The sequence below is a fragment of the Pithys albifrons genome, chromosome 1 (assembly GCF_047495875.1).
Source record: "Pithys albifrons albifrons isolate INPA30051 chromosome 1, PitAlb_v1, whole genome shotgun sequence".
Lineage (NCBI taxonomy): Eukaryota > Metazoa > Chordata > Aves > Passeriformes > Thamnophilidae > Pithys > Pithys albifrons.
The window spans coordinates 48,917,331-48,930,432 of record NC_092458.1 but is presented as its reverse complement, the minus strand read 5'-3'; the positions used below and the strand labels follow the sequence as shown (position 1 = coordinate 48,930,432).

At 41.0% G+C, this 13,102-nt stretch overlaps 1 protein-coding gene across 4 annotated transcripts in view; it reads right to left on the bottom strand.

The window, feature by feature from the left end:
• Window positions 1-12,139, bottom strand: part of PCDH9 (protocadherin 9) — a 696,488-nt gene extending 684,349 nt beyond the window's left edge. For all 4 annotated transcript variants that reach the window (XM_071550221.1, XM_071550212.1, XM_071550230.1 and 1 more), the window contains exons 1-2: window positions 11,551-12,139; window positions 7,173-10,342 (exon numbers count right to left, since the gene is read on the bottom strand). In XM_071550221.1, the coding sequence (XP_071406322.1) occupies window positions 7,173-10,208 (3,036 nt within the window). In that variant the 5' untranslated portion in view covers window positions 10,209-10,342; window positions 11,551-12,139. The remainder of the gene's footprint in view (window positions 1-7,172; window positions 10,343-11,550) is intronic.
• Window positions 12,140-13,102: the final 963 nt, after the last annotated feature.

The following is a 13,102-nucleotide window of genomic DNA, read 5'->3' as shown; positions in this document are numbered from 1 at the left end:
AGAAAAATCTGACAGCTGATGCTCCACATTTCATCAAATTCAGCTCAAAATAAAATTATTTTTAATTCACTTCATTCCTGAATAGTTTTACATATTTTTTAGATTTTGGAAATATTATCTCAACATCAGCCTATTGCTTTTATAAAGAAGTTAACATCAGAAAGAGCTGCAGATGGCATAAATCAGCAGATTTACCCCAGTTTGATTTAGATTTAGATTCAAATGCTGAACTGTTACTCTAGAAAAAGGCTCCTCTTGTAACAAGAAGTGTGCATATTCCAGAACAACTTTGAGGTAATAATATTAACATTTATGCATAAAACATTCAGTGTGACATTTCACAAAAGAAATGGCAAAGCTAAAACATTAGGCCATAGGAAACTACAGATTCTACACATCAACAAAACCTGTATTATTCAAATTTCTCTCTGTGCAACAGAAGATGCAGGACAACCCATGCCAAGACTTTAAAACAAATCTCCCCAGCAACTCACTTGCTGCAAAAGAAAGAAGAAACAAAGAATGGCTAACTTTTGAGACTGATACAATTTCAACACCTCAATATGACTACAAATCAGACTGTTTAACTATCTTTCTCTGTATTATCAAATAAAATTCAGGGCACACACAAAAAATAAAAAACCTACATTGAGAATCATTCCAAGATTTGAAAGTCCAAATATTTTTAGCAAGACTAATATAAATTTTAAATCAAATTTATAGTCTCCCCTATGTTTTCCTGAATCTCAGTGGTCCCAGGAATACTCTACACATAGTTTTGTATGGCTACAACAATGTTGCTATTTAAAACAATTTATTTACTTATTTGAAGTTTTCATAATTGCATGACCAATGAAAAAGTGTAGCAATATCAATTTAAGATGTCTTCTATCAGAAATAGCTGTATGTGCTTCAAAAGAAAGTTCATAGCTCACTAGAAGACAATCCATTACAACAAAATTATTCCAACTCTATTAGAAGGAACTTTTTTTGCATTATGTTTTAATTATAAAGGAATGGTTAATATGATATTCATTTTGTGTCTATGCAAGCACTTAAAACTCAGTTAGGCAAGATGATAAAGTGCCTTACATTGTAAATTTCTTTCTAAAAGATGCCAATAGAACTGAACAAAAGATGTCCTCTTCCCTCTACATTTCAGTAAAATATGACAGCATCCATTCATTTCTTATCTACAGCCTGGGAAATCTTTTTCCACTCAATGAAATGTTATCTCATGTAAACCAGAAATGAACTGATTAAGTGCCCAAATCAGTGTATGGGGATAAATCATTTTACATACCTTGTGCCACAAGCTGGAAAGACAAAGCAATAATAATAGCAGAAAAAAAACCCCAATTAATGATTCTCTTTTTATTCAGCAAAGACATGGACATTACAGAATGTATGTGAGATGCTGTACTTGAGTAGCAACTAAAGAAACTTATGAGTATAGATTTCACAGACCACCGTGATGTTCTGTGGAAGAAGTTAAACCAAAAATTCAGGTATCACCTCTAATTCCTGTTAGATCTTTCACAACACTATATGTCCATTTTGACATTTATATCCTATATGTTTGGTACAATTAAATGGTAAAGTAAAAAGAAACAACATCTCCTGAAAGAAATGAAACTCCAACCCAGCTATTGTTGAACAGAAGTTACCTAAATGAGGATTGGTCCATTAGGATTATGCATCTGCCCTTGGACTATATCTATCTAGGTAAACAGTTCTGTGGCAAAAATAAGAATCCTAGAACTGGTGAAGCAATATTGCTCAGGACTTCAAATGTGCACTTCAGACAGGTAGAGTGTGCCCATAAAGAGTTGGTGAATGTAAATGGGTCACAGTTTTCATATCTTTAACATCTGTCATTTATACCCAAGAAAGCACATCAGGGGCAAGAAAATTAATTCCCCAATTGTTGATAATCGTGTTAGGGAACAGCAATAAACAGGTTACTGTAAGCCTCAAGCTACAATAAATTGCTGTCAATAAAGTGTGGTTGATATGGTTTTGCTGTGCTAGAAGAGATTCTTTGAAAGTGAAATGGAAACTAAAAAGATCCTCCCTTGTTCTTATACACAAAAGAACATTATCACAAAATACCAACGGTATTAAACTCTCAAGACCTGGTTCTCACTCACATGTGTGGCGCAAATTTCTTAGCATATGTGAAACTTTGTCTGTGGACATTCGGGACAGATGAAACTCCAGAGATTCTGACAAAAATCTTTTCCATGGGAAATGTTTAAAGAGAAATGAAGCTTACTAAGCTTTTACTGTCTATCTGTATACACAAATGTTCCCTACTCTAGTTTAGCATGTCTACCGTCACTATTGAAAATGGTATTATAGCTTAGGGTTATGTTCAGATTCCCATTATAACCCCCAGTTTTCACATGCCCTTAACTTTCTAAAAATTCTTCTTTTCAGCTGAAATTTTCCATGCTTGGTCTCAGCTCAAAGATGAATTTCTTTAGACAGTTGAGCAAAATCTGTTAACCTATTTTTCAGTTATACAACAATAGAAAAAATACACTGCACATTTTCACAATTTCTGATATTTTAGTATAGATATATAAATATACAGAATTAGGAAACAATTTAATATTACATGCAGACACTTTTCCAGGTGACTAGTCCTCACCCAAGACCAATATCCATGCTAGCATATAAAGCAAATTAAGCATACAAAAGAAACAATGAAATTGTATTTTTATTTATACTAAGTAGTTAAACAAGGCCACTAAAAATAATACTGCGCACAGAATTGTGAAATGCTATGGTTACAGAATTTTAATATTTGCAGGTGACGTAAGCTCTGCACTGCTGTTCCAATGCAGATTTCCATCAACTTATGCACCTTGAAATTGCCACCCTCAGTATATTAAATTAAGAGTCATTAATGTTTTCAGCTTTTCTTTCCTCTTACATAAACCTCAAACTTACAAATTTAAACACTCCAGAGTAAGATAACATCAAATACATTTGTCACATAAAGCTTAAGTTATGTGCATTGATCAGTGGGATCCTGGCTCTTTGTTCCTTGATCAGGCAAGATTTCAATTGACTGAAAAAGGAGTAAAGCAACCTTCACAGAGTTTATGTTATTGACTACGAGATTAAAAATATATTTTAGCATGGAATGCATTTAATGTGTCAGTTAAGCCCCAAATCCTTAATTTCTGCCATTAGAGCACAGAAATAAAAGGACAGTTTTCCTGAATCTCCTAGAACTGCGCACATTTCCAAATTTTTAACATTATCATCTTGATTCAGAAAAGCGCTTATAGTGTGCTTACAGCTGTCTTTCTTGAAGACATCTGAAGTAATTTGGACTTTAAGGATCTGCTTCAGTCTCACCATTTTAAACAAAAGTTAAGCACATGCCTAAATTCTATTTGATTAGGAATGAAGACTGAAGGTTTTGCCCACAGCCCATACTGATACATATTTTTAAAACCTGTGTTATCTGTCACTTCTGTGCTTTAAATCTGATTAAATGAAGTTGTTATAATTTAAAATTGGGATAACCACGGTAAATTGTCCCTAATTTCTTTTCTTAGTTAATCTATTGTTAATCTAATGACATTGAGTAGGAGTTTTTGTCTGTTTATTTGCTTTTCAAAAGAGGTCTTTCACATAGAAGAATACTTGTCGTCTTCTTCTGTATTTTTGTGTAGCTGTTTGGTGTAATGACTTACTAATTTGAAGTGCATTTTAAAGTTCAATCAAATACTGAAAAGAACACTGATTGGGAAGCCTGCATAGATTTCAGTATTCTTTATGAGTCATAACACTGATTTTGGAAGCTTAGCTATATAAGCTGGTGGTATGCAACATCCTTTCCATACTCCTAATTATGTGAATTAGCATTTAGAACAATCCCAAGTTCAAGTATTCAAAAATGCTCTTTTCAGAGCATCCACCAGGTTTACTGCAAGATAGGCACTTAAAGGAGGCTTTGGTTCTTATACTGGGTACTTGTGAAACATCGGTCTGTGCAATACAAAGTGACATGTAAAGACTTGACCACTGAATTTCCACTAAATTTATCAATGAGTGCACAGATATTGGTCACCAAAAAAAAAAAAAGAAAAAGGGAAAAAAAAAAAGAAAGCTTTTTGACTTAGGACCCAGTTCTAATAGATTTCTTAGGCCAAACTCCCATCACAAGGATTTTGCTTGAATCAAGTCCAAGTGTGGACTTAGGTCTTACCTCTCTACTAATACTAATGTATCTGAAAGATACATTGTGTGTGCATTTACTTCAGACTGAAAGAAACTGTAAGTAAAAATGGAGGATGCTAGTATTTCTTAGATATATATTAATCCTGTATTTCATCTTTTCCTATCTTAACGTGCTCCACAACAATTCCTGTGCTCTTTGTAAAACACATCAAGACAACTTGCTGAATATATCTGTAACTTAACACAACTGACATTAGATGAAGATAAATTAGTTAGGTTAAACTAGAAGAAAACAGTACAATGGCACAGAATGAAGTGTCTCTTCCTAAAGCAATTTTTAAACATGTTTTTCAGATGCTGTGGCATTAGCACACACTACTATTCAGTAAGATTTAAAGTTTGAATACTTTACTTAAAGACCATACTTTATCACAAATCTTAAAAAAAGACCTATGAAGGTATATTTAACACCTATGCCAGTGAATATCAGCTAAAATGCATCCTAGTTTCATGAATTAAAGACAGAAATATAGGAAGACTCTTGATGATTACAAGCATTGCTGGCTATACTCCTTCAGCCAAAACTGAAAAGGAGGCATAAAAAGGTAACACTGATCATTGGAGAAAAAATAAAAAGACGCTATCTCCTTCCTCACAGAATAAAAATACACAAGCTCAGTTTAGATAACTGCCTACCTAAGAAAGACTCATATTCTCAGTTACATATAATAATACAGTTTTTGCAGGGAACAATCCAAATTATCTATCTGCTGACTTCAGAAAGGATTCACTAAGACCTCAATAAAATTGGAATCAGGTCCATATAGAGATCAAATGACTGATATTACTATTAAATGAAGACCAGTGTATTTAATGCAATGACCACAGAGAACTCTGAAAATATTTTCAGTAGTTTTTTGTTTGGGTGTAGGGGTTTTTTTCCCCTTATTTTCAATTTAATTGTGCAGAGGTTATATATTCTGTCAGGTAAATAATATTTGGGGTCTTAACTGCCTCTAGATATTATGGAGGTTAAGTCTGAGGTTCCCAACAGAGTTTGGAAAGCTAATTTAAACTACATTAAAATCATCTCAGAACGGAAGATAAATGTGTCGTTTGGAGGTGTTAAATTTTGTAACTAAAACTGGGGAGAAAAATTCAGCGGAGTAACCACAGATTACACCGAGCTCTTCTATAAATTTGTTGGGCTTTTTTAAAAATAATTTCTTTTTTAACTTAAACTGGCAGTATGAGTACTGTGCTGTGTAAGAGCCTGAAGATGTCTTGAGGACTATACCCTTCTTCAAAGTCCTTTAGAAAGACTAAGGTTTTGTGAGATTCTTCTGTGCTGTTTTCAGTGTCTTGTTTAAATTAGGAGTTGTTTTAGAGCAGTTACTTTAGCAGAACTGCCTAAAAAGTGCTTGTTTTATTCTTAGCATCTTGTTAGTGTGACACCTTACAGACACCCGAAGCAGAGGCACTTCTGGGAACGTCACGTTCATCTCAGGTAACGCTAATGAAACAGCATGAGGATGACTTTATTCTAAACTTGGCTGCTACCAAAATCTTTTTGCAAAGACAAGTCTAAATGTGTCTCACTTGATTCCGTAGGATTCATATCCCTACTAATTTGAGACAAAACACTATCACTTGGAGGGTACAGCGCCCGCGAGAACCCCAACGCGACTCCCAACACTGACCGAGTCTCTGCGGCCAAAGCGGAGCACCGAGGAAGGCGCCTTAAAAAGACGCAAACTTAACCACTGCCCACTCCAGTGCAACTCCCATTAAATAAAAGGTTCTCTGGCTGGAACACCAGCTCGATCCCTGCCTCCCTCCCTCCCTTCCCCGGGTGCTCCCCCGGTGCTCCCCCGGCTCCGCAGGGCTGGCGCGGCGCCATCGCGGCCCGCGCGGTGCCTCAGCGCCATCTACAGGCGGCGCCGGCGCTCCCGCCGCGCACTCGGACAAGCACCCGTAAAATAAATTAGACAGCACCGCATTTAAATCTTTATTAGCAAGGAATTATTAAACCTAAGAAAAAACTAATGCTGGATTTGCTTGAAATATGAGTCTCTCAGCCTCCTAATCCCTCTTCATATAGCGTGTTTCACAGTTTAAAATGAGCTATGACAGACCACTTATGCATTACTTAGATGAGAAAATATTTACAATAGGCTGACTTTTTTTTCCCCTGCATAATTCGGATGTATTCAGAGAACGCATTCCTTTCAGAAGTAAGCTTTGGCCATTTTTTAAAATATGCATCAAACTGCCTATGCAATACCAACTTTCATCTATTACACCAAAATCATGTTGAATTCCAACAGAGGAAAACTTCCATATGGCTTAGTTATATCCTACCAATAAACCACGTGCTTCACTGATGCAGTAGCTTGGAAATTTGGCTGGTTTTGTTAGGGAAAAAAATCAACTCCTTTAGTAACACTAACTTATTAGCAGGGTTCCAAATCAGCTTGAACTGTAAAAAAAACCTCAAGCCAACTCACTTCAAAATTTGAAACAGAATGTACATATCCCTTCAATCTTGAAACAGTCAAATATTCTGACTGAAATTTAGCATATAAGGAAACAGTTCAATAACTTTTACATTTGGATAGTCAGATAGTGGGGAGAAAAAAAAGTGGGTTTTTTTCATTTTTGCTTATGCACATGTACATGCACGTGCGAAGAGGCATTAAGAGTCTAATAATAAAAGTGTTCTTCAAAACCCAAAGTATCAGACGCATTTTGCAAACACATATTTAAGCCCCAGGTAAATGATAAAGGGGTCAAGTTTTGGTTTTTTTATTTATTCTTGTTTTGGTTTGTTGGGGTTTTTTTTGCTCCCCCCATAATGTTAACGAAATTAAATCAAACTGAAACAAAACACACCCCACAACACAGTGGCACTTTTAATACTGGTTGATCGGGCACTTGTATGCAGTACTTATAGACCAGTAAAAGTGCTCGTTTACCTGTCTGGTGTGTAAGGGGCCCTTTGTCTTGAAGCCTCCTTGGGAACTGCACTCTGAGGCACTGAAGTGATCTGAACTAGTGGAAGAGCGTTTGGAAAGGGTGTCACAACCACCAACAAAGGTGTTGTCCAACGGGAGTTCCTGAATCACATGGTGCTTTTTCACTGAAACTGGAGTGTCAGGTTTGAGATGAAAAGCAGACTGTGGAGAGGCAGATTTGTAATGCTTGGCAAGATCAGGACTGTTAGGCTTAAAGGTTGTTGGTGGTGCTGTGCCCCAATCAAATCTTCCTATACTTTGCTCCTCCAGCTCTGCTGGAAGGCTTATTGTCCCGTTGATAGGTTCATGAACTGCATCATCAGGTTTGGACTCCTCAATGGTTACAAAGTTCAAAAGAGAGCTCTTGGGAGATTTCCTTTTCTTCCTTTTCTTTTTCTTGTTTTGCTTGTTCTCCTGATTGGGAGACATCCACTCAGCACCTTGCTTGCTCCTCTGGGCAGCTTTGAATCTGGATGCATGTCGACAGCGAACAAGAACTGTGACAAATATCACCACTATGACAACCATGGCACCTGCCACGATAGCAATCATGATCGTGAGATAGTCCTCATTTTGGTAGGGTTGGCTACTGTCCCCTATGTTCCGATCCAGAGGTGTTTCCATAGTCCTGCGTATCAAGTCATAAATGTAAGAGGAATTTCCAGCAGTATCATTTACATACAAAAATACAAGTACAAGAGTATGCAGGGATTTGGGATAACCCAAATCACTTATATTGACAACTAGGCGATGCAGCCCCACATCACTAAGACTTGGTTTTTCTTCCAGAGTGATATTACCTGTCACTGGATCAATCCGAAACAAACCCTTGTTATTGCCGCTTACAATTGTGTACTTCAGCTCAGCATTCATGCCAGTGTCTATATCCACAGCAAAGACTTCGGCTACCACCGATCCTGGAATTGCTGAGAGTGGCACTAGCTTAAAAGAAGTATTAGAAGGTGGGTAGATGACAACAGGGCTGTTATCGTTAACATCCATCACATTTATGGTTACTTTTGCTGTTGAAGAGCGAGGAGGTTGCCCTCCATCCACTGCTTTAACATCAAAGGTGTAAGAGCTCTGCTGTTCTCGATCAAAAGAAACATTGGACTTTATAACTCCAGAGTAAGGATCTAGCACAAAGTTTTCATTGTCATTCAGGATGGAAAGGGTCACTGCTTTATTTTCCCCAGCATCTGCATCAGTCACTGTGATCACTCCCACTGTACTATACTTTGGTAAGTTCTCTGATACAAAAAACTGGAAATGGTTATGAGTAAATTTGGGACTGTTGTCATTTTCATCCAACACAGTAACAATTACAGCCGCTTGACTCTGCAAAGGAGGGGTGCCGTTGTCTCGGGCTGTAACAGTGAAAATGAAACGCTCCTGCTCTTCTCTGTCAAAAACTCTGGAGGCTGTCAAAACTCCTGTCTTTCGATCCAGATCAAAAAAGGAGGCATTAGGACCAAGCTGATAAACAATGTCTGCATTTTTCCCACTGTCTTCATCTGTGGCACTAATAGTTGTTAAGTATAGACCACGTCGGTTGTTTTCAGAAACTGACAGCTCAATTACAGGCTGGCTGAAAATCGGAGGGTTGTCATTTTCGTCCTCCAGTTTAACTCTTACCAGGGCAGTCTGGTTCAAACTAGGCTTGCCAGAATCAGAAGCCACAATCTTAAAGCTGAATTCTTTGGTGCCCTCATAGTCCAACAAGGAAGAAGTCTCTAACAAATACTGGTTGTCGTAAACTGCTTTCAAGTGAAAGGGGACCTCTCTCTCAATGAAACAGATCACTTTGCCATTCACATCAGTGTCCTTATCTGAAACCGTAATTAGGGCAATCTTTGTATTGATGGGATCTTTCTCAGATAAGTACACTGTGCCATTGATGGGACTTATTATGTACCTGAGGTCTATGTTAGGAGGGTTATCGTTTACATCAGTGACATTGATGGTGACAGTTGCCCGGGCTGGTGTAGAGCTACCATCACTAGCCAGCACTGTCACTTTGTGAATAGCAGTCTCTTCTCGATCTAAGGACCTCTGAACTGTAATAAGCCCTGTAGTGTTGTTTAAAGCAAAAAATCTTTTGGTTGCGGGGGCGACTTGGGCACCAAAAATGTATCTGATTTCTGCATTGCTTCCTATATCTGCATCTGTAGCATGAAGCTGAATTACAGAGGTGCCTACAGGGGCATTCTCTGGTATATGAACCTCTACTTGACTCTCTTTAAACACTGGCCTGTTATCATTGACATCACTTACTGTGACTTGCAGGATAGCTGTACTGGATTTCTGGGGGGTACCTCCATCCTCCACTTTGATTTTCATCACGTAGGTGTCCTTTTGCTCTCTGTCCAAGTTCTGCTGCACAATCAGCTGAGGCCATTTTTCTCCTTCTGGAGTTTCTACAATATCCAGTCCAAAGACACTCTGCCCGTTTAACAACTCATAGTGCTGCACACCGTTGAAACCTGTGTCAGGATCTGTTGCTGATGGGATTGGAAAGCGACTGTTGATCAGAGTGTTTTCTGGGATGGAGATATTGATAACAGGGGATGGAAACATAGGTGCATTGTCATTAGTATCCTTTACAATGATTTTTATTTTTATCAGCCTAAAAAAGTCATTAGGGAGAATCACCACTTCAAGTTCAAAGAAACACTCGTTTTCTTCTGCATAGGAAGCTCCAGCACAGAGTTTTTCTCTGTCTATTCTGTTAGATGTCGTAAAGATTTCCCCTGTGTTACTGGACACTTTGACCAGAGGCGCATCACCTGCTTTAGACACCAGTCTGTAGACAAGGCTGGCACTGGTCCCTGTGGCAGCATTGATATGAGAAATGTTCAGGTCCTTTGGTATGTTCCCTATGGGTACGTTTTCAGGCAGCTCCTCTCTAATAGTGTAAATAAGTTCTTGAGCTAGAGCAGAATCCAGGCTTAAACAGGCAATCAAAGCGGCCAACAGGTAAAAATCCCTCAGGTCCATGATAATGTTTTTATTCTCTTTTCACGGATTTTAGGACTTAAAGGTTTCCAGAGAGGAATGATGCGTGATTTGCAAGAGGAGGCATGCATGGACTGCAGGATGCATTACATCTCATTTCTTATTTGGAGACATCACTGTCAACACAACCACACAGAACAGCATTATTGTTTTTTTTAGGCATGATAAATCCACAATCTCCAACTACTACTTGCTTTTGCAATGCACAGTTCCAGCAGTACATTTTCCTACTGCTCCTTTTTACAAGCAATCCCCCCCGGACAAATGCACCAATATCCCATCAGCTGCATTTCCACAGAGTGCAAATGTAAATAACTACTTGCAGGATTAAGTATAGCTACCGTTTCAACACGTACTTTCTGAATAATTTGTCAGTACACCGTGTAATCCATAACGTGCATTATTCCCCCTCTACCCTCCTCCACCCAGTCATTTGGTGCAAGTAAAAAACCTTCCCAGACTACTTCTGGATTCTAACTGCTATGTCAGCTGTCAAATGTAATTTGTTGTTTGCTTCCATACATATTTTTTTGCTCTTACAAACCACATTTTTCTATGCTCCCTGTGCCTTGTATCCTCCTCTATAGCCATCGTACTGGGAAATAACCACCCGGACATGCTGCTGCTGCAGCAGTCGGCTCTGGCTACTTCACATCCCTGTTAACTGATGAGACAATAACAGGACTTACAGTTTCTTACACTCTCAGCTCAGTGTTTCCTCTCCAGATGTTGGATACTTCTCCTTCTGTTTAATAACCTAAAACTTTATTTGTTGGTTTTTAAACACAATCTAAATCAGAAGACTGGAAATTCCAACTGCAACTTAGAAGCAGGAAGCATGTTTATGGTGGGGGGTGGCGGGGACATACATTTTCTGACGACATGAGGAGGAAAAAAGGTGCAGCCTGTCCCCATTGACACTGATCTCCCTTCAGGATGATATTAACAGCTGCCACACATAAATACTGCAGACTAATAATGCAGGTGAAAAAAAAAATGAAAGCGACGGACAGACTTCTGTTTGCATGCACTGCTAACCGCGAATAATCTGGGTGCAAGGCTGCCAGCACCTACAGTTTTGACAGAACTGGGCAGCCCCTGAGCACCAATCTCATCTGCATTAAGCTGCACGGTAAATGATGCCCGTGATTACTTCCAGCAGAGTAATGCAGGTAGGGATGCAGAGACAGCGAGTAGGTGAGCCTTTGCCACCACCATCAGCTGAATCCCAAACACTGATTCTTTCCCTCGATAAATATACTGCGTGTTGGCTTTTTTTCTTTAAAGGAAATGCATCCCAGTGTAAGGGTAACTTTGCACTTACGTTAGTTGTCTACCTTTGACGATCTGCTGCAGCTAAGCAATGATCTGTTCCAGCAGATACAGCACAATGCATCTGGTAAACCACCAGTTTTGGAGAAATCAGCAGCAGACAAACGCTTCGTCCTCGAGATATGTGTTGCTTCGGGGTGGAAAATTAGCAACTCCAGGGAACAAATTCACAGTTCTGTCGTTAGTCATCCTCTCCACGTTTCATTCCTATGAAGCGGCGATCCTTTGAGTGTCTTAACGTGCACGCAACAACCCAAACAAACAGCAACAGAAAAAAACCCAGCGCACTTCTTAGAGCGGGGGTATTTTCCACTCTGCACTGCACACCATTCCCATCCCTCTCCCGGCAACGGAGAGGCAGCTACATGAAGTCTGCAACTTCTGACTGGAAATGGCAAGAGTTGGTCTGGCGGTGCTTCTCTTCTCCCTCTTTAGCTCTGGGGTGACAGCTGCCCAAGCACAGGGAAAAAAAAAAAGGAAAAAGAAAAAAAATCCTAATAGGTTATTGCTTTAGTGACGGGAGGAAGCGGCGGCGCTTTCCCTCTTCCCTCCCTCCCAGCCTCTCTCCTTCACAGAGACTCTCTCCGTCTCCCTCTCTCTCTCTCTCTCTCTCTGAACTGAAATTCTTGATATAACTCTCAATAAGCCCAGAGGGAAGGTGGGAGCGGCGCGAGGCCACCCCTCCCGTCGCTCCGCATTGGCCCGCGCCGGCGGGGGCGGTGGGCAATGGAGCGCGGCCGCGGCATTGGCCGCCGGGCACGTCGCTCCCGCCCGGGCGGGCTGGAGAGGGGCGGTGCGGGAACTGCGCGCGGCGCGGAAGGGACCGGCGCGGAGCGAGGGACGCGGCGGCAGCGCGGGGGGAGGCGGGGCAGGAGGAGGACGGCGGTGGCGAGCGAGGGTCGCAGCGTGCCGGCGGGCGCTCCGCTATCGGGGGCGCAGCGCAGGAGGGGTGTGCGGGGAGGGGGCAGGAAGCAGCATCGGCTTTGCGCGTAGCTGCGGGGGAATCCGAAAAATGAGGGTTTGATTTGGTCTTGGGTCGGCGTGGCTTTGGGTTTTTCCGGCGGCGGGGGGTGCCGCCGTGCGCGCTCGGTCCCGCTTGCACGGGGAGCGGGCAGCGCCGCCGGCCGCGCTGGGGTCGGGCCCGGCGCGCAGCGCAGCGAGCGCGCGCAGTGTCTGCGGGGCCGCCGGCGGCGCCGCGCGGGTGCGGAGCAGCCGCCTGCCCCGACCCTCCTCCGCCCGGTTCGGCCTTATATTTAATACATGCCCTTTCATCTATAATTCAGGCTGCTCTGACTCCAGCCCTGTCTCGGCTCCCATTTACGCCTGCACACCTTTCTCCTTCCCCTTCCCGAAGGGTCAGCCGAGACACTCGCCGAGGGAGGGAGGGAGGGACTGGTTTGGGTTTTGTCTGCTTAAACATTGAACTGGAAATGATTCCTCCTCTCTGTGGTTTGATAAATAATAAAAGTGATCGTTTCGCCTTCCCCATAAATGACACAGGTAAATTACCCAGCTAGCCACAAAGAAGCATCACATGCCTGGAA